This window comes from Pleurodeles waltl, chromosome 12 (genome assembly GCF_031143425.1).
Source record: "Pleurodeles waltl isolate 20211129_DDA chromosome 12, aPleWal1.hap1.20221129, whole genome shotgun sequence".
Lineage (NCBI taxonomy): Eukaryota > Metazoa > Chordata > Amphibia > Caudata > Salamandridae > Pleurodeles > Pleurodeles waltl.
Genome location: NC_090451.1, coordinates 216011038 through 216033688, shown reverse-complemented (window position 1 = coordinate 216033688; position 22651 = coordinate 216011038). Strand labels below are relative to the sequence as shown.

At 44.2% G+C, this 22651-nt stretch overlaps 1 protein-coding gene across 1 annotated transcript in view; it reads right to left on the bottom strand.

The window, feature by feature from the left end:
- TCF25 (transcription factor 25) overlaps positions 1–22651 on the bottom strand; it is a 444525-nt gene that overhangs the window by 153110 nt on the left and 268764 nt on the right. Inside the window, exon 14 of the mRNA XM_069216958.1 lies at positions 18131–18289. Within this exon, the coding sequence (XP_069073059.1) occupies positions 18131–18289 (159 nt within the window). The remainder of the gene's footprint in view (positions 1–18130; positions 18290–22651) is intronic.

Genomic DNA, 22651 nt, shown 5'->3' with positions numbered 1-22651 from the left:
GAAAGGCAAGCTGAAAGCTTAACATGCTGTGCTCTAAATAGAACAAGCAGAGGGAGAGTAGAAAAGGTTAGGAATTATGATAGCTTTATTTCTATGTTTTACTCTCCTGGTTACTATATCAATCCTACTATGTTGTACTGTTCTGGTTATTGCGGCTCACGCCTTAATATCTAAAATACAGTCGTTTTATTAAAACATTATATAAAACTTATACTGTCTTTGTCATTTGTATATGAGACCATATAGTGAATGAGAGAGTTGGTTTGGATCTGAGTGACCACGACTTCCCTGAGAAGTTCCAAAGATGTCATGCGCTCGGCTGCCCAATCATTTCTTCCCCGTGGGAGAAATGAGGCACTGCTAGTTAGCCGGAGCAACAACCGGATTTAGGGTGACAGAGTTCCTTACACGTGGGTCAGACTCAGTCCCCCACACCGTTATCGATCCTGCTGCCTAGAAATCCAGTAGTCTCATTTAGGATAATGAGAGCCCACGCGACATGGCGCCGCCAACGTTTGGTCTGGCTCTAATGTTTGGGTCCGACTGACTCTCTCGGTCTCGTATATATTTTGGCTCCTCGGTTCCGTATGCGGAGACGTCCGTGGGGCTGAGGGTTTCCGCCACCACAGGTTGGGTACATCCTATTACTTAGTGGTTGGTTGTTCAAGCTTGAACTTTGAAAGGAAATACCCCGATATTGGTGTGCCTTCTCTGTCCTAGAGCTATTATTGTTATACTAATGGCGAATCCAGTTGTAGTAAATATACCGCTTAATATGCGATTTCCGCTCACGGGTCATCTGATAGCACATGGACTGACGGTCCAGGGGGGTCCGGTCACTTTTGTGGTGGACGCCCATGCAGCCTATAGATCAGAACTTTTTTATTCTTGGGTCGTATTTCCGGCAGCTGATGGGGGTACAAATACTTTTCACGAATATACTGTTGCGAATGTCCCTGGACAATACAGGGCTTATGCATACTTAGAAATACCTTTATCTTATCAAGAACACCATAATTGGCTTGATGGCACCCTCCCACATTCAGTAACACCAGTACGGTTAGGTCCGTTGAGTAATGATGGTCCGACCTGGCCTTTATTGGCTACATATACACCATATCCTGGAGTAGCAAATGTGGCAGTGGCTGAAGTGCGTCGTTTATATGTGGAATTAAATGCAACGTACAGACGATTAGTTCAGTTTGTGATGCAGACATTAAATACTAATGCAGCGCGTGCTGCTCCAGCTCATCCACATGCGGTGGTGCCGGGAATAAATCCGGCCACTGTACACTCTGTAATGGGCAAGGTACCGGCTAAACGTGAGGAGACTCCATTTTGGCTGGCGCAAAAAATTAATACGCTGGAAGCAGTATTTCCCCATACGGGACCTCAGGATAAGCATAGAATTTTGACGATGTGTTTGCCGTATGGGATGGTTCCTACGGTGGATCTTTGTAATACTTGGGGCACGGTGTTTGCCGCTCTCTATACTACAGCACACGGTACACCGACTTTGGCTAATTTGCCGGAGGTGCTTAAACAAATTCAGGATGAATATGGGGCTGCCCCTGCCTTGGATTTAGGCATGCAATTGATGGGTAATTTTGAAGCGGTTTCTTCTATTATTTTGAGTAATCTCAAGGGGGAGGCTGTAGCACTAGCAGTGCGAATGCGTCTTCGGGACGTTCCGCAGATTAATCAGGAGCGGGAACTTCCGAGAATAATAGCTGAAACATATTCTAGTATTGGTCGTTATAGCCTAGGGGCTCGACCGCAGAAACCACAATTGCAGGGTAAAAATAATAAGGATAATTCTAAGCAACAGCAACCTGAGGGTGCGAAAAAGCGCTGGGATAAGAAACAGCAAACACCTAAGAAAGATGGTGGGCAGTCTCCGCAACCGGAGACCCCACAAAATAAGTATAATCTCAGGAATAGGGATACTTTGAAGACGCCTGATAGATATCAATATACTGATACGCGCCAATCTCGTTCCTTTCAGGACTCCTCGGAGAAAAGAAGTGAGAGAGGTGGGCGGTCAGAGCGGAGGACGGAGTACGTTAAACCGAGACAGGATTCACAACGCTCAGCGGAGGTTTCTATTAAACAAGAAGAGAAACCGCTGCAACAAAAACAGCAGTTTAAAAAGAAGAAAGTGGCAGCAGTCTCAGTTAGACATGCCGCTCAAGAAGAGAGTTCTCTTGACGAACAAGACGTGGGCGTTAGCGCTGTTAGACAGCGCGGCAGAGGTCACAATAGTTCGCCGGAGTCTTCTAGAGCATCTGGAGGCGAAAGCAACTGATGACTTCATACAAGTCGAGACGGCGGATATGAGAGTCTCTGATCCTGATCAAGTATATCTTGTGACTCTACGATTAGAAGGGGACATTGACCGCGTTGTACACGCCATCTTTTGGGACCATATGGTGAAATCATATGATGTCCTGTTGGCCGAACAAGATTGGCCACCTGACTTTGTTTGCGACTGTCCAGTTGGGGAGGAGGTTATTGCGCCTTCCTTTTCACCACTTGTTCCGAGAGAACTAGCGGAGTCATATGGTAAATCATGGGCTCTAGCACAAGCCCCCGCCCTATATAGAAATAATGTGGGGTGGGATAAACAATCACCTTATAATGTCATTCCCATTAAAGGAGAACCTCAGCCACAGCCGCAATATCCTATTAAATTTGAAGCAAGGGCATCGGTTCGGAAAATTCTTACACAATTGGAGTACCAGGGTGTGATTGAGCCTTGTGTCTCGCCGATGAATAATCCCTTATTTCCGGTTGCTAAACCGGACCATTCCTATAGGATAGTGGTGGATTACAGACATTTGAATAGTCATACACGCACATATGCTATACAGAATTCACATAGCGCAGCGCTTATGAATAATGTAGTGCGTAAAAAATACAAAACAACCTTGGATATCTCGAATGGATTTTTCTGCCAGAATATAGCACCCGAAAGTCGGGACTATACCGGTTTCAGTGCGTTTGGCTCTCAGAAAAAGTTTTGTCGTTTACCTCAGGGGTATAAGAATAGCCCAGGACTGTTCTCGGCTCGTGTGACTGTACTTCTGCACGAGTTGGACCCTGAGGCGTTATCATATGTTGATGACATTTATTTGACGGACGATGAGATTCTACAACATCTCAGTCGCGTATCGCGCATTGTTGTGGGTTTTGCTGATATTGGTTATAAGTTTAATTTTAAGAAATCGAAGATTGCCTTCCTCAGTGTTATTTTCCTGGGATATGAGTTATCGAGTGAGGGCAAGAGCCTGGCGCCACATTTTTTGGAGAAATGTGCTTTACTGCAGCCTCCTAATACGGTTCGGAAGCTCCAGTCTTTGTTGGGGTTTCTGAATTTTGGCAGAACTTACATTCCTGATTATGCTACACGTATAAAACCCTTATATGAACTGATTCGCCCGAATTTTTCAAGTAGATTTTGGACGATTGAGCAGACACACATACTGCGAGAGCTGCAGAATGATCTCTTAGCGGTTAAACATTTACACACGCGGGACAATAAAACTCATTTGGTCATCAGGGTGATTCCTGGGGCTGTTGGATTTACGTATGTCACCTTTAATGAAGGGGAGACAGTCCCGATAGCATACAAGTCCCACTTGTATTCTGCTGCAGAACAACGTTTTGCACAGACTGAGAAAATTCTCACTGCAGTACAGATGGCTGTGATCAAAGAAAGACCGCTAGCCCAGGGCCAACGCATTGTCGTTTCCCCAATTCCGGCCTTGGAGGCTGTTACAAAAGCGAGTGTTCCTAATTCGAAAGCTTTACACCCGCGGTGGATACAATGGGCTACGTCTTTGACGGCCACTGATGTGGATTACATATTTGACCCTAAGCTGCAGACTCAAGAATTTCTTCAATATGAAATAGAGTACCCGGTTCCTGCTGGCACATTACCTATTGACCAATATGAAGTGGTCATGTATACCGATGGCTCTGCGCAACCGGCGGTTGGGACTAAACAACAGTATTCTGCTGCTTGTGCGGTGGTGAGCGGGACTATGGAGGGGGGAGTTTTCTGCCCCTGACATACTTATACTAAAACCTTGGGAGATTGCACGGCGCAGCTGGCTGAGCTCAAAGCTCTTTTGTTAGCGTTGGAGCATGCAGAGCCGACGATATTGACCTTGCTGGTCTGTGACTCCTACTACTGTGTGCAATCCTTCAATGAATATCTGCATTATTGGAAAATGAATGGGTTCAGAGATTCTAAAGGCAACACCATTAAACATAAATTGTTGTGGGGTAAGGTTGCGGGTCTGAAAGAGACGCTTCCTAAAGTCCATGTTGTACATACACTTGGACACCAGCGCGTTGGAATACACGTTGTTGGGAATACTTTGGCTGATGAGGCTGCAAAGGCGGCAGTGACTATCGCCACTGTAGCCGCGGTAACTCGTTCGAGTTCAAAACCAGACATAGAGATTTCGGCTGCCATAAAAGCTACGGCTGATGGCACGCCATTTCCTAAAGGATTCCCTTCTAAATATAGTTACTGCTTGAGTGGTGCACTAAATGCTGTTGTTAATATTCCAGGCGTTGGTGTACGTGAGTTACCGAATAAGATTGAGAGACCTCGATTAATTTCTGCAGCGCATGAAGGGGTGGCATCTGCGCATGCTGGTGTGGCTGCCACGATTTCGCTTTTACAGGCCCGTTATTGGTGGCCTGGTCTCTATAAGGAGACAAAGCAGTACGTCCTTTGATGTGACGTCTGTCAACAAATTAAAGCATCGTCGGCTAGACGCCCGCAGCAGACTCCTCTTCTGATATCAAATAGACCATTACAGTGTGTGTACTTGGACCATTGTGGTCCACTGACACCAGATAGTGCATACAAATACATATTGGTTGCTGTAGATTCGTGCTCCAGATTTGTGTGGGTCTGGCCACAGCGCTCGGCTGACGCTCGGACTGTTATTAAAGATTTGCGTATCTTTGTCGATACATTTGCAGTTGCGGCTTTTCATTCGGACCAGGGCCCTGCTTTTGCCTCTAAGGCATTCAGGGACACCATGGCTTCGTTGGGGGTCCAACTCCAATTCTCGTCTCCATTTCATCCCGAGGGAAATTCTGTTGTGGAGCGTTTAAATCGTGATTTAAAGCAATCCTTAACAGCCAGGGTTATAGGTACGGGTCGTAGTTGGCTAGCCCACCTGTATGGAGTACAGAGAGCACTTAATAACTTGCATAGAAGGTCACTGGGGGGGTCGTACTTCATATGAGTGCCTGTTCGGAACACAAATGTATGTTCCTGATCTAGATGGTCCTGGTGTGGAGGCGGCAGATACGCCCTTTGACATAAATGATCGTGTCACTGTTTTGCAGGATTTACAACAATTTCGTGAAGATAACTCTTCTGCGAGTGCTGCCTCCTCTGGAATTAAGGATGAGCCAGTAACACCTACTGGTTGGATACCCAGGATTGGGGATCTAGTGCGTGAAAAGGTCGCAGTAAAGAAAGAATTTGGTCCTTCTTATCGAGCACCTGTCCCGGTGTTGGGGGTGAGCGGCACGAGAACTGTGATTTTGCCGCCGCTGCAAGGGGCCAAAGGAAATCGTTTTGTTTCCATTGATAATGTCAAGTTACAACATGTGGCCGATTCTGCACAGCAGACCAAGAGGGACACCCAGTAGTTCCGGCATCCCTCTCACTACTGGGGAAGAAGTCCCGCTGCAGGTGATTAGCACCGACCATGTTTCCTCTCCGAGCTTGGGGAGGGTGGAAGATGATCTTGCGATTGTTCCACAGTCGACGATTGATATCGATTCTTTTTCTCAAGTTGCTGTACGTTCTACTGATGTTTCTGAACATGTGATTTATAGCGTACCTAGGAGAGAACCTCCATCAGCTTCCTTGTTCACTGTTGCACCTTTTGCAAGAACTGCCTCTGGCTGCTTCAACGACGCGGATGCGGCTGTATCCAGCTCTTCGTCTTCGTTGTCTTCAATCCGAGGTCCACGTAAGCTACTAAGTTGGCTTAAACGTACATATTTTGTTGTTCCTTGGAACTATTTGTGGCTTTTTATGGATGTACTGACTATTTTTTTATGGTTGGGATTTGTGGTTACCTTTTTTCTGGTAATACATGGTCATTTTCTTCCTGATCGATCAGACATTGAGCACGTGGAGACTGTGTTGAGACCACATTTTTCGTCTCATATGGTTCGAAGAGACTTATCCAATGTGAACATTTCTGCAATACCAATTCCGGATGGAATTGTGTGGGATAAAGTAATGTTTGATATATATGGTCCCACTGAATTGATTCAAATACCGTATGTTCTTAAGTTATCAATGAATGATATTGTTATTCCAGGCATTGTTTCTGATGATTGGGATGTGAAGACAGTAGATGCTATGCTAAAAGATTTGCAATATTATACTGTCTATGACGATGAAGATGCTTACCAATTTAAAGATAATCATGGTGATATGTTTTGCTACACCTATTATGGACACCACTTTATTCACAAAGCGAGTAGCCCTAAGTCCATCTTTAATTATGTACAATGGGAACATTGCTCGACTCCTCCACAAGGGAGTTCGAAAACGTATAATGATAAATTTGCATATTTTTCTGGGCATGATCAGCGAAACGCTAAGTCTTACTATTTTAAAGTGACACCGTATTCTAATAAGCAAATTTTGTTGACCGATACTAAATTACTGTATTCTAATTCGTTTGTATCTAAACTTTCGGTCGAAGGATATGAATACTGGTTGAAGACTGTTGACTTGAAAAGTGTTTGGGGTACGAAAAATTGGCAGATGCAAGGCAGAGATACATTATTTCGAGCATGCATTATCCCTGTGCAAATGATTTTCCTCAATGACAGTACAACAGACTAGTTGTTTGGGCTTGGCGTCGATTAGAGAATTGACTTTGCCTAGAATACCTGTCCCTTCTAAATTAAATAACTGGCAGCACTATGTGAATGCTACTTTTAGTGAATTTACGCATTGGGTCCAGAATGGTACGCTTAACGCTTCATCGTTACATCCGGGCGGGTGGTTATTGTGGCCTGTAGACACTAATCAGTGTCATCAATGTTTTGTTACCTCTTCTGGGGGGTTCAGGACTAGTAGGGCAGACCCTCGTTACATTTCACCAGAACATGCAGATATAATAACTACATACAGTGTGGGGAAACTTTGTCAACAATGGTTGAAGTACTCCACGCTGGGTGCAGTTAAGTCACACCTCAAGTTACTGTCTAATGGTACTGATTTACAAGATTTCTTGTCAGGTCCCAAGGTGCCCCGGAGAAAAAGGTTCTTATACGAAGTGTATAATGAGTTTTGGAAACTTTCCCAGCAGGAGGCTGCAGCCCGGTTAAGACAGATTGATCAAGAAAATCTGCTGCAGACTTTGTCTGTTGTTGATAATGGCATGCATACCCTTTCTGACCGTGTTTACACGATTGACAGCATTGTCTCTTCTGCTATTGACATTATAAAATCAGACATGTCTTCTTTATATCATGGGCAGAGTCAGACACGATCTATCATGCAGCTGGGTTGGACTCTTCAGACCTTGAAGGCGGGTCGCGTTCCATGGCAGCACATTCGTGCCAGAGAGATCTTTATCTCCTTTAATTTAACTCGTCAACAACAATTGATGGCTAAGAAGGAAGCGACGTATGTTATGTTAAATATTGAAAAGTTGGAGAAACTGCCTTTTACGGTGGCTGAGATTCCGTCAGCTGAGTGGTTGATTCATGGGGTTATTAATTTGCCTATCTCCACTCTGCAATTTACTTCTTGTTTGAAGCACATTCCGGTGGGTAGATATGAACTATTGGGTGACAGTTACATACACGAGGTGTGGGAGCTTCCTTTTCAGTACAGATGTGTTAATGGTTTGCGGGAAGTTTTTCTTAGCGGTAGCGAATGCGAAGCTTCTGTTGGCCATTCCATGGTTTGTAAACAGCTGTCCTTGCACGGAGCGTGTAATGCTTCGATTGCTAACTTAGCTTGTTATCTGAAGGGAGTTCCAGTCCCGGTAATTAAAAACACTTTCCAGGTGCTTTCTAACGGCAGTTACATTGTTCTTAACAGCGAACGCTGCTGTGGCATGCGTGCCGGAATAGTTTACGTCGTTGTCGTCAACAAGGCCGTTACGTGCTGCGGGAATGTGTTGTTTCCCCCTACTGAATTTAGGGAGGTAGCGGACATCTGGCCTCATATTGCTACTTCCAAGGTTGATTTCGACAAGTTGAGTCGGCTGAAAGCTTTATTGTTTCAAAAGCATGTGGCCCTTACATCTGCTAGCGAGACCTACGCACTTCAAGTGGCAAGGTCATCGGCGGAGATACAGTCCCTTTTGAATACTAACTTTCCGAGTCACTTCGGTGAACTTGTGGGACGTATATTTAATGCATCTAGCACTGCTGGTATTGCTCATTTTTTCAAAGCCGTTGGTGTTGGTTTCGTTCACACCTTCTCTTCCGTATTCATTTGATACCTTCGGCTATACACTCTATTTTCGGAAGCATTTTTGGGGGTTTCCCAATTACTTTGGCTTTATTGGCTGGAGTTTTGCTATTGTTGCTATTTTTTCGCAATGGCTGTCCCGCCGCAACGAGATCCTGTATTGCTGCTCCCGTCAGCGCAGCTGTGTCGTGAACGCATGATGCAGCGTTTTGGAGCAACACTCCTGGCTCATTTGGAGTGTGACTGGTCTTTGTCGTTCCGACCGGTTTTGGATTGTGTGCAACCCGTGTTTCGATGCCTTTGGTGCTCGTTTGAACATGCACTGGCTTTCTGTCTCTCACTGCAGCGCTCTCCAGTGGTTGATCTTGATCTGTTGATGTTCCCGATTAGCGCTCATTCCCAGACTTGTGCACTGCGGTTGCGTTTGCTTCGTGAAGCGGATTATGAGATTCCCTTCCTGGAGGAAGATGGTTTTGTCTCTTTCCGTGGCACTACACGGGGTGCCGCCCTGAATGGTTTTGGGGCTTTGGAACACACCTGCTCCATGGTACTTTGTGGCGTGGATCTTCCGATATTCACATATCTCGAAGTGGAGGAGCTTCTACGTTCTATTGCTTCTGTTTGACAATTGGATTTTTTTTCTCTCTCTCCCGACTAAATTGACACTATATTGCAATTCGCTCTATCGTCACATGTTTCCTAAATTTATGACTTTGTTGTCTTCTCATCTTGTCGAAATGTTGGGTTTAAATTTAGGTCATGTTTTTTTTTTATGTTGTTAGAACCACTTGCTACCGACAAGGGGAGGGTGTAGTGTGGTCAGTTTTACGTATATTTTGCGCATTAGCTTCAGGCCTTAGGCCTCTGTGCACTTTGCCCTAAATATATTTTATTCCTTTGCTAACAGCTTAGAGCCTCTGTGCACTTTGCTCTAAATGCTATTAGGCTTTGTACTGTTATTTTACAGAATAGCCAGTTCTACGGTGTTGTTTTTTATTCATATCACACTGTTTTGCCTACTTCAGCACTGGAGTTCTTCAAAACATATTCACTCTGTGCTTTAGTCAAGGATACAGTCTGGTACATTGCCGATAGACGTGGTAGGAGTCTAGACTTGCCATTCCTGCGTAGGAACATTTTGTGATCACGATGACATGTTAGTTATAAAATCACTTCCTTGTCCCAATACATGCAAGAGGGAGATTCCGACCAGGGAACCACAACTAGACGCTGACTGCCTCGTTGCAGATGCTGAACCAGATCACAGGCCTTTGCTCAGGTATGAGTGTGTCCGTCTCCCTAGTGATACAGAAAGGCAAGCTGAAAGCTTAACATGCTGTGCTCTAAATAGAACAAGCAGAGGGAGAGTAGAAACGGTTAGGAATTATGATAGCTTTATTTCTATGTTTTACTCTCCTGGTAACTATATCAATCCTACTATGTTGTATTGTTCTGGTTATTGTGGCTCACGCCTTAATATCTAAAATACAGTCGTTTTATTAAAACATTATATAAAACTTATACTGTCTTTGTCATTTGTATATGAGACCATATAGTGAATGAGAGAGTTGGTTTGGATCTGAGTGACCACGACTTCCCTGAGAAGTTCCAAAGATGTCATGCGCTCGGCTGCCCAATCATTTCTTCCCCGTGGGAGAAATGAGGCACTGCTAGTTAGCCGGAGCAACAACCGGATTTAGGGTGACAGAGTTCCTTACACGTGGGTCAGACTCAGTCCCCCACACCGTTATCGATCCTGCTGCCTAGAAATCCAGTAGTCTCATTTAGGATAATGAGAGCCCACGCGACAACACGTTTGTTGGCTGCTGCTGCCTCACCTGTGACCTGTCAGTCAGTTACCCCAGGCCTAGGTCTCAGAGCCTGCCTGACCACATACTTTGGACTTGGGATTGATGGAGAGTTCATGACAGGTGAATTCGCTAATACAGATGTGATTTTGTTGTTATATGTGGATAAATGACATCGACTTTTTCAATATTAATAGTGGTGTTGTCCATGAACACCTGCACTAAACTTCTCTTGATTGAGGATAGAAAGGCTTTCAATGCCAGTCAATTCACTCAGAGCTCCAGCATGTTGATGTGGAGTCCCCCTTCTGCCAAAGACCAGATTCCTCTGATCTCCACCTCTCCTAGATGGTCACCCGATCCCAGGAGTGATGCATCTGTCAAGATTGTTGGCTCTGGTTTGGGAAGGGAGAGGGATCTGCCTCTGACCCAAGCTCTCAGGGGTGGGGTGTTGCGCGAGGAAGGTTGGGTCCGCAGGTGCAGGGCGATGTCACTGGGCAATCGTCCTATTCACTGGAGTCTCTGTGATGGGTTTGGACCAGATACTAAAAGGACGTCCGTGAGGGCATCATTATACAGAAGCAGGGATTCGGATGGGGAAGCTCCCAGGTGCAGCACCTCTGTCAAGAGATTAGTCTTGCCTGCCACCGAGGGTAGATGAAGGTCCAGGACCTGAGCCACCCCCTCCTCACCAGGAGGCTCACTCCTCTGTAGCCAGAGTAGGGGAAGAAAGCATTCCAGAATCTGGAGATGTGTCCAATCCACTGGCTGCACACAAATCCTTACAACAGTCCATTTCCTCATAAGGATGTTATTCTGAAGGGTCTGGCGACCCCTCCCAGTATTCCCGGAGGCTTAGCCCAACATAATAGGGCTCAGGATCTGATCTTGGAGGCAAAGCTCCTGTTGGAGTCAGGCAAAGCCCATCCGGCTCTGTGTCAGAGTCGGGGATGACAATGGGGGTGGGCGCAGGGATCGGGGCCAGGGTAGCTTAAGGTGGTACAACTGGCGCCGGTCCAGATCCAGGGCTAGATCTCTGGGAGCCCATCGGCGACAAGGCTGAAGCTGCCTGCGCATAACCGGATGGGGCCCCTAGCAAGCCTGCAGGGTCCAAATGCACGCCGACTGGGTCAGAATGCCTAAAAATTAGGCCCATGGCCTCATAAAATTATTTTATTAGGGCAGGGGTGCCTCCGGCTCCTGGAAATTCGGGGAGGCATGAAGTCAGCCCAGGCGCAGGTTCTGGGGAACAAGGCATAGAATGACGCTACTCCCTCACTGCGTTAGCTGACGGATGAGAAGTTGAAGACTGCTTTGACTGCTTGCTCTTAATCTTGGTCCTTGACTTACTCTATTGTCCGAGGACTTGGAGTGGGACTTCCGACCCGCAACCAGTCCCAGGACCTTCCTCAACCAGGACTTCTACCTGTGTAAAGTCATGGGCCAGGCCATCATCAGCTTTAGGGGGCCACTTCCTCAAAGGCTTCGGATGCATGGTTTAGCACTCGAAGCACGAATTTGGGTCGTGGTCGTGCTCCAAACACCACAGACAAGGTGCAGATCTGTCACCGACATCGCCCGATGACAAGATCTGCAGGGCGTAAAACAAGTCTTCGGTGACATCTCAACACACCAGGAGGTAATACCTCAAAAAAAGTTTGATAAAAGTTGAAAAGGCCAATCAATAAACTGAGGGGTAGCTCTTCTCTCAGATCAGGGCTGGCTGGTGAGGAAAAAATAGAACTGATGCTGGGGTGCAAGGGTGGCGCCTACATAGGTACGTCAACGTCATCTCTGGCGTGGACAATGCTGATGACTGAAGCGGAGCTGATCAACACCACCGACTGGTGCACAGGGGTACTGCTCACAATAAATCTTCTGGATCCAGTCTGACACCTGGGGAGAAATAAAAGGTAAGGAATCTGCAGCGAGAAGCCTCTACCAGAAGTTTCATTTAATTCAAATGTCCATGTCAAACAAAATCAGGAGCTAAGGTGCCAAGCTCTGGCACTGTAGACTCCGGTGCTGTGCCTTGACTTGAGGCATCAACAGAAAACCTGATCTGCATGTCAATTGCCTGAGTAGATGGTCTGATAAGTTGAAGTCATCAGTGAACAACCCCATGCTGAGGTCATTCTGTGCTACTAGGATTATTCTTGCTTAGAATACCCTCTTCAAATCTGTCACTGATAACTATGAGCACAGTACTGGCATTGTCCTTTCAGCAATTGTGCAAAGCTAAAGCAGTTGGTTTCTCTATGGGGTGAAAGTGCTGACCAAAACTTCACCACACATCACCTATGTGTGAATGCCTTATATAATTGTACTGAAGGTCCTGGCGTCCTCATTTTATATATTTGGTAGATGATTTGTTGTGCCTATGAGGTTCTCGTAGTCCTCAAACGCTTCCCCCTGCTTATTCAGGTGGTGAACTGGCTGTGAGTTTTCAGACTGAACTAGAACTGATTTACCATTTGATGTTGAATGAAGGATTTCAGTACAAAGAAAATAAGTATAACTCTTCCTGGGACGACATTGCCTGTATCTGCAGCTCAAAGAAGAAAGCTCCTCATTCCAATAATGAAGCATCTGTCTTTATAGACTGAGCTGGACTGGAACCACCTTATGTTCTTACTTGCTGCAGGAATAATTACAAAGCTGCTGAAGATAGAGTGAATTTGTTGCCCAAGGGCCCCAAGCACAGACTCCTCTTCTCCTTTATGCACACCTCCACAGGCCTCATAGAAAACCTCCCACTCAGGAGTATGAAGTTGGAAGACTCTGGTAATCTCAAAAGAGACTTATCTCATAAGCCATTTAATTAAAAAACATCTTCCAGATGGAAAGTCGTCTTTCTTTAGAATGAAACACTTTTGTTTTAATTGAACCTTTGTGTTTCCAGACAGTGAATCCTTTGCATTACAGAGGTCATTGATTTTTTAGGCAGATGTATAGATTCTGCCGTTGTAGGGTAGGCACTGCAGTAGTTCACTTTACCAACTGGCCTGGTGTCCAGATCAGGGTAGACTAAGACTTATGAAGAGTTACCCTCTTTGGCGTAAGTTGCCACTTGTGTCATGCACTTCAAGAAGACCACTGGGGCAAGTCAGGTTAAATGTTATGATCATGAACTGAAAATGCTCTTTGTTTACCATAAAACAGAGACATTGCCTATATTTCTGGGAATGAGAAATTAGCTGTTTCCTTTTTAGACCAGCAGGGCAATCTGGTTAGGTGCTAACATTCTGTATTTTTTCCTTTTACCCACTGGTTCCCGGTTTGAGGGGCAATATGATACCTATTTATTCTTCTGACTCCTACCGTGTACCACACAGCACAATGTTTTTGTTCTTGTGAAGTCTGGCACTCCAATACATGAGCCCATTGCAAAAGTCAAACTTCAGGCATAAACTTGTTCAGACAGAAATGCTTGAACGAGATTTTTAAAGGAGGAGATTTGAGCCTCGCAGCAGTCACTACAAACAATAGTTAATAGCAGTTTCTCTTTATTTCTCACTAACCCTACATGTAATGCTCATCTGTATAGAAGTGGGAAATGGTTAGGGGGATAGATAACGTCATTTAAAGTTAGAAGTGTCCAGGCCATGGACAAAGGTTGCTGGCCTCCTCTTACCCTCTATGGTCTCCTCTGTTGAAATGGAGATCTTTGGTGTTGGTGCTTCCAGGAGGGCTGCCATAAAGCTTTTGAATGGGCTGACAATGATACTGCCTTTCCAATGACCTTTAAGGCCTTAGCAATCTCAGTTCCTACTGATTTACCATATTCAGTGTGCCATCTTCAACCTTCATTACGTGAAGATCATCTGCGTCAGACAAAAACAGTGTCATGCAGATTTAGATTCACAACATTCTCTTCTGCAGAAGACCTGTCAAACTCCATCACAATGAGTTATGTATCAAGATGTTATGGAAATGATGGAAGCTGTAATATGTGCAGGTTCCATCACAGAACTGGTAGACCTGGCTAGACATCAGGGCTTAATTTATCACCTCAATGAAACGCGACCTTTTAGCTCTTGGTAGGTCATATGAGTATTTCTGTAAAATCATGTTAGATCAAATTTCCCCAGGAGTGCAGTGGAATTTGCACTCTTCGTGGTAGATATCCCTCAAATCCTCCACCTCACTGTGCCTATGGTATTGCCCTCTGTCAGGCAGCCTGAGGGGGATCTGTGTACTACTTGCTTCCCACAGACACCACGGCCAAGTAGCCATCAGTATGTGCCCTAAGAGAGAAAAGGCCCAGTTGTATTTTTAAGTTGTGGTGTTGTTGGCTTTGTTGTTGCTAGCACCAGAGCAAGGAAACTTTCAAATGAAGGTCTAATAAAGCATGGGACTAAAGACATCTAAGGACTAGATGGTACTCTATTATGTAAGATTTAAACTATCACAGTGGATCTGGTCAAAGTGATTTCATAAACACAATGATCAGTTTCACAGCTACCCTTCATCAGTATCTCTTGAAATGTGATGTCATTCACTGGTGAAAAATTAGGATGGGACAGTATGTAAAATGTCAGATATATAACCTCTCATATGATTAGGCCTTTGGGGTAGTCTGCAAAGTCCCAATCCCATAGATGGGGCAGGTCTGGGCGACGGTTATGCTTCTGGGGTAGTTTGCATAGTCCCAATCCAGTAGATAGGGCAGTACTGAGTGTGGCATCCATAAGAAAATTATGAATGCATTTTTAATTCTCGCACTCGAGCAGGAGAAGAATTCATTTTATGAGGACACTTTTGAATGGCTGCCTCTGGTGAAACAACCTCTTCTGGTACCTACTTACCCAGTAGTTAAACACTGAGAGGAGTCTCTTAACGGGCTTCCTAGAGAACCTAGGATTATTCTTTTACATCATAGGTGTTGCCACTGTATGTCTACTTGATGCTGTTCCACTCAGAGTTTAGACAATGACTGCTGCAAGAATGGACTGCTTAGTGCCAATTAAATCCAGTTTGACCAACTTAGTGACCACACGTCAAATAGAAACAAGCATTTACAATGCATAGGTCTTGCATTTGCTTGAGCTTGAGCTATTGGAGTTGTAAATGCATAACTAGACTTTTCTTGCCACATAAAGTGATTAACCCTGCCGCATAATTTGGGCCAAGATTTGTTTAGTGACATGGGAGGGAAATGCATTTCATTCTAGACTAGTTCGCAGCTCTTCAATCTTGGACCTTATCTTGAAGATGAAAGGCTATTGTAAAATGAAATTGTTGCATTTATCTAATACGTAGGAAAGTGACAGAGCAGACGATGGGGCTTTTGCTAAAGTCCAATAAAGTTTTTCATTCGGATGGAAATTTGAAACAGATTTTTATTCAGTCCATTCTAAACACGTTTGCAAAGACCTTTAACATCACCCCTACCACACTAAACAAAAGGAGATAACTTTAACATGGAACAGTCAGTAGATTGTTAGCAACAAATGCCGTGTTTGAGTTGCTTGGACTCCCTTTGGAATCAACTAATCTTTGTTCCCTTATCTAGCTCCACGCAAGTGCATTTGGGCCTTTTAGGGGCGAGCGCATATCGCTCCGTCCTCTGTAGTAACCTCTCTTTGGGCTTCCACCCATGCCCATGTCACGTCAGTCACTTTCATTGGTTCGTGGGCTTGCCTTTTAAAATCTGCTTGCTTTCATTTATGAATGCATGCATAAGTCATGCCTTTTCCGGTGTTTAGCCCACCTACACAGCACCGGTAAACTACTGAAAACATACGAGACTCAATGCTTTCAGCATGGTTTCCTGACTACTTTTTCTGTTTATTTTCCATGCATCGCGATCACGCTGGGGTTTACATATCGCAATCACGTTTGGTTTTTCCGTTTTCAATTTCAGCACGATTGCGTTGCGTTTTTTTTTTCTTTTAATTTGTGTGGCAAGAAATGTCCGGTTAGGAGTTTACAACGCTAATAGCTCTAACTCGAGCAAACGTAAGACCAGTTGCATTGAAAATGCTTGTTTTGTAGACGTTGTCATGATAAACATGGTCTCTCTCTGAAGTCACTGCTCGTCTGGAAATGCATGACTAGTTATCCCAGAAAAAAGGCAGCGAATAGACTAAATATCCAGAAATTCGCACTGTGGTCTTCACAGCCGTGAATATTAACTTTTAGACATCTCGTCCCTTTGTAAACACGTCTGACAGGAGGACATTTGAAACCTCGAGGCAACGTAATTGCGTCTTTTCTCAGGCCATTTCCAAATTGAAATATGTTAACAGCATAGTTACGGGTGATGGTGTGTTTGTGTTTGAGGAGGCATTAAGGGCTATTAATGAAGCTGAAAACAACACAATGTAATTAGTGAGCATGCTTGTCATTACTACCTACCGAGTTCTACCCCCTTCCAGGGAGGGTGGGAATGATTAAAAGTCGCTCCTGAAGTGGATGGTCCCTTTTTTTTTTTTGACACAGTCCCTCGACCCCTCTTACTCCTGAAGCCCAGCAGACATGGCGGCCAACATTCACCATGTTTTTGGTATGTGGGGAATGATGAATGGGAGCAGGAAGCAGCCGCTGCACTGACAGCAGGTGTGATAAGAATAGAAGTGTGGTGGGCAGGGCGACGGCAGAGGGGATGGCATGAGAAATTGTGTCAACTTAATTGTTGCTGTTTTCCCCATCTCTATAGATGAACACACCAAAATCCCGAGGCAAGGCCAATAAAAAAAATTGTCAGGCGAAACTAATCTAAATGCCCCTTGGTTAAATAACACATGTAAAAGGGCCAGTTCCATGGGCGTGAACCAATGCACAAAAGGAGGGACAAATGTGACTGATTCACCAAATAAAAGAACTGGATTTAGAAATGCAAAGGAAGGAACCAATGGTAAGCGACTGCATGCCCAAAGTCCATACAGTAGATAAAAACTGGTCTCAGACTTGTATTTTTGTTGAATCTTTTTGTACTGAGAGGAGTTTCCAATGTGGCTGGGAATGTGCAAGAGTAGTTGCAGAGCAGCTCTAGGCTTTTCAGGCAGCAGTTTGCCACAGCAAACTGAGGAATCTTTTTGTGTAATATTCCTTAACTCTGAACCCAATTTTCCCTATATCTCTTTAACAAATTGGATACAGGTGAGAGAGTGTGCGTGGATCCTTCTAAGACTTCCTTTTACTACAAGAGGACCCTTCACCCATAGTGAAAAGAGGCTCATTATTTGGGGAAAGACTAGGAAGAAAAAAAACTTCTAAGAATAAACATTTGCACCAACAGTGAAACCATGAATAGCAGAGTGCATTATTTAGAGACCTTAACGGCGTGGATAAAAAATTGAACTAACTCCATATAGCCAAAGCAGTGACTTCCGAGACAAGATTCCAGTCTTGCTGGCTTTAAGAGGCAGCAAAGGCACACATTTTGTAAAGCAGTAAGGCTAATCTGTTCACTTTAAGCTCTTCCTTTTCAGAGGGAACACTAGAAGAGTTTCAGAGGCTGTTACCCATAACGTTTAATTGTCTATCCATTAAGAAAACTGGACTTTAGGAAGGTATAGGTTTAAAAACGAAGTATTTCCACATATAAAGTGTTTAGGAGTCATTCACATAGTCAGAGGTGCTCATGAAAATCAATATGAATCACATTATGCAAAATGATTGCTAAGTTGAGGCTTCAAAAATAGAAGAGCAGACGGATACCTCCCTACCCCCACATAAGCCCAGAGAAGCAGGTGTTTCATAAGTGACTTTAGATGTCAAAGAACAAACTACCAGTAGGAATTAAAACTACTTAGAATAACTGTTCTGCAGCGTCAAAACTCAACCCACCTTGCTGTAAGATAAAGGTAACATAATAATAGTGAACATCTGTACTTACTTCATAGCAGACTCCTCTACTATAGGATCATTAGCATCAACCATCCTCAACACTTCTGTAACATTTACTTCCAGCCAGGTCATTATGGTGGGATCCTTCCACAAGCTGCGAGTCCTCGCCAGATACAGAGACACCAACTGTGTAAGAGCAGTAGGCTGGCTAAGGAAAAGGAGCATGTATTATTACAAATTCCATAATAACATGCTAAGTTAAACACCTGTCTGCTGGAAAAGTTAAGTCTACTGATACATCTTGAGCAAATGCCATGCAGCAGGAGATCACCTCCTGCAAAAGAGATGATTAGCACTCATTATCTGAAACTGCTGGTAAAAGCAAGCAAACATGTTTCAGTAGTGTAGGAAAAATGCCTTTTCTGTATGTGCACCCAAGATAGTACAAAGGTTTTAGACCCTAATTTTGCTGGACTTAGAAGTCTAAGCTTTGAAGTCTGTGCACTGCTATCCCTGTAAAACGGTGCCTGTGCTCCCCACTAAACATGATTACAGTGGCTTACCCCCGATTGACTTAACTTCCATATAAATGCAATTTATATAGGATAGACAATGTATCCATGGCCTGAAAGCTGAAAGCCGCCTGTGGTCTGCAGCACCTATTATGGCATCCACAGAGTAGGCATGGAAAACATGGCTTCAGGCCTTACATGTGTAGCCTGACAGCAGGAGCCAAATAATCTGCTGGCTAGCCTGTGAAAATAACCCCTTTTAACCAGCAGGAAACCCTGTTTTTCAATATTAATAGGCCACGCCTAACTACAACTTGCTTCCCACAAGGTAGAATGCCCAATATTTGAAAGTGGAACATGTGCGAGATTACATTTAAAAAAAAACATTTGTATTGATCTTTTTAAAATAAAAAAGCAAACAACATAATTGTAGCGTACAAGTGTATATGTAACAGAGTCACACAAAAGAAGCAATAAACTTAAGTCTAACAACATACTACTCATACTATTAGTATGACTGAATGGTCATTGTTGCAACTTGTATGGTTATATATGAACTATTGTTAGGGGGTGACCAAAGCCTCATGATCTAGTCTGCACAAGTGATTATATAATTGCCACTTTCACAGAGATGCCCACTTAGTTCTTTGTATTCCCTAAGAATTTCCTCCCAGCAAGGTGTCATGCTGTCCCAGGCCTTTGTAATTATCTTTGAGCATACTCTCCAGCTGAGTGTCAGATAGTGTATCACCCACCAATCCAGCTGTGCACCTCTGGGCCATTAGGCAACTTCCACGTAATTGTGATGCTACGCTTAGCTAGGATTAATGGCAGGTTCAGAAATATGTTACTCATTGTCTTCTTTTTAGGCTGCTGGAACAGGCCCAGTAGACAACCTTTCAGGTCTTATAGAGCCGATCTATCCGAGTGCTTCCAAGTATACCTGTTAGTTTGTCCTGAACAACTTCTACTGAGAGACAGGTACACATTATATGTATAAGACCAGTGTCAGGCATGCAGCACTGCAGACAGCCTCTATTTACTATTAATAAACCTAGTCTGTTGGGAGTGAGGTACGTTCTGTGTAGGAAGAGGAATTGATGTAATTTACACCACACCTTTTTGGACACTCTACAGGGGTACTCCAACACTCTCTCAGAATCCAAGTTGGTAATGTCTAAATCCAGGTCTAGGGACCATTTCAATATGTGTAAAAATACAATTGGCATGTTCCTCCGGTGACAAAGCCAGAAAATCTATTTTCCTTGGAAGGGCTGTAGCTGAATCATAGAAAATATCAAATATCTATATTATAAACTTTCATCTATACATTTTGACAGAAACCAGTTACAAAATTAATTCAAAGACTTGTTTTTAATATTTAATAAAAGCTCAATTCAATGGTGAAGTCTTATTTGTTTTTAAATTCTCTTTATTACGAAGCAAGCAAAAAAGAATACATCTTGTCACATGCAGTGCTTAACCCAGCCTGCAGGCTGGCTCTGTTGTGTGGCTATAGACTTACATGCAGGCACAATTAAAGCGGCCATATACAGACCCTTGGGTGCTAATCAGAGGAGACCCAGTCCACAGGAGCAGGAAACAGCTGTAAGAACTAAGGCAGACCACAGTAGTTTCGCCATGGGTCCCATACTTTTTCAAATTTACGCAGGCAGCCCCTCCCTTCATAAACAAGTGATCAGGTTCCATGCGCCAGCCAAGGTCTGCGTGCCATCTCCACATGTGGCAGTGCCAAGGAAACCCATAAACGTGCCCCATTGCGGCGTGCCACAACTAGGCCCATGTTGCAGAATAAGCATTGATATTGGGTACCCTCATTCTCTGCCCAAACACCCAGGATGCAGAGTTTCCCTTCTGGAAACAGTTAGTAGTGTGACTGCCGCCAGGGTCGACGCCACTCCTCCCCACTATGTCTGCAGTGTGAGGCATTCCCACAGTACAAACATGAACTTACCCTTACGGCCACAGCCCCAGAGACACACATCGCTGTGAGCCCTGCCAATCGTGGCTAGTAGTATTCTAGTGCATTCGGTCCTATACATAATATTGACACTGACAAGGTGGAATTCTGTCTTATTGCTATCTCTCTAGGACTCAGAAGTGCCTCAGTCTGTTCCTCATTGGAAAATTTGCCAGGGTCTCATTTCCATTGACCCCGCAGCGCCTTCAGGCATTCAGCAGGTTGTTTAGGATATTCTTATAGATAAGGCAGATTGCTCTGCACCTGAACGGTCTGTCTAGAATTCTATTCTCCAGAGGACTGGCCTTAGGTAATTGGTCACCCCTCTGAGATGTCCTTAGCTAATGCAGCTCAGAGGTGCAAATATCGGAAGACCTCCCCCTTAGGCATCAGGTACTCCTCACTAAACACTCAGAATCCCTTCATAGCTGTGCCCGCGCAGACATCTACCAAAGAGCTGGTCCCAGTGAGGTCCCACTGCAGGAAACCAGAGAGTCCCAAGCCTTGGACTGTCTCCAGGAGTGACATAAAAGAGTACCGCCCATGAGAGTCTCAAACCAACCCATCCCACACCTGGAGTACCATCTACAGTAGGTCGGCATGTGTGTTCTTTTTTTCTGCCTCTATAGGGCTGCAGAGTGGCCTGCTGGCCCTGTCATGTCATGTCTCATAGAGGGTTCAGTCAGATTTATGTACACCCATTCATTCACTACCACCAGTTGGCTGGCCCAGTAATAAAGGCAGAGATCTGGAAAGTTATCCCACCCTCGTACATCTCCCGGTGAGCTTGTTTAAGTTCAATCTCAAGGACCCAGAACTCCAGATTCACCTTCCACAGTCTAGAAGAAGGCATTTGGGATAACGTAGGGTGTATTCCTTAATCACATATAAGAGGGTAAAATAATCATTTTGTAGAGGGCCCCCTGCCTAGCAGAGAGAGTGAAAGCATCTGCCAGTGTGCGGCATCCCCCCTGAATTTGTCCAGAATGCCATTGAGGTTATCTCTAAGAAAGTCCTCAGGGAAGCGGGTGATACAGAGTCCTAGATATCAAAATCCCTGGCTGGAGATCAAGAAGTCCCCTAGATATCCATAGGAGATCTCCAATCTGTGAGAGGGTAAATGACCGATTTTGCCCTGTTTATGCAGAATTTAGAGTAGTTCCAAAATACACTCATAACGGCATTACCCTGCCAATAGATAGTTCTGGAGTCTGAGACATATTATAGGATATCGTCTGCATACTATGAGATTTTCTCCACTCACTCCATATCCCATTGCAGGCCACTAATTAAGGGATCACTCCTCACCCAACACCCCAAGGGCTCCACTGCTAGGGCAAATAACACTGGTGATAGCGGACAGCCCTGTCTGGACATTGTAAGTTGCAAATTTAAGAATATCCCCTCTCTTGAGAATATTAAGTCTACCTTCAGAAATATACAGAAAAGTGAATGATATGATTAAGGAGCCCCAGTAGTTTGTGTTTCGACTGTCGTAGTTTAATATGGGTCATATTCCTGCTGTCTTTTCCTGAGGTATCAGGTGTAGTACTATCCATGCCTCCTCACTTACACAGTCATAGTGTGTATACGTTATAAACCGAGCTTGGAAATAAGTAACCCTGCTTGAATAAACAGTTTATCTTGCTATGATAATGTATACATGGCTAATCTCATCTGGGAAAGTTACTATGCATCCTATTCTCCATTCTGGGCACACTGCACAATAAATGTGGTCTACACTCGGATATCATATGTTTTATGGTGTTATAGACATGTACCATTATGACAAATTGAGAACCAGAAGAAGTTGTTCTAGTCTCAATGTAAAATCATACCTGTCAACGAAGAATAGAATAAGCAACTTACTAGTAATAATAGAGGATGGGCCCTCCACTGTTGAAGTTAATATAAACTTACTATGCCAGAATTGTCCTTGCTTAGATTTTAGAGAATTGTCAGAATGTATATCTGTACCCAGTTATAGCAGTATTCGTACTCCTATATTTTTCTGCCTTTAACATTTATTTTGGAGGAGAATGGTGGTGATATGCTTTTGTTACGAACATTTGTTTAA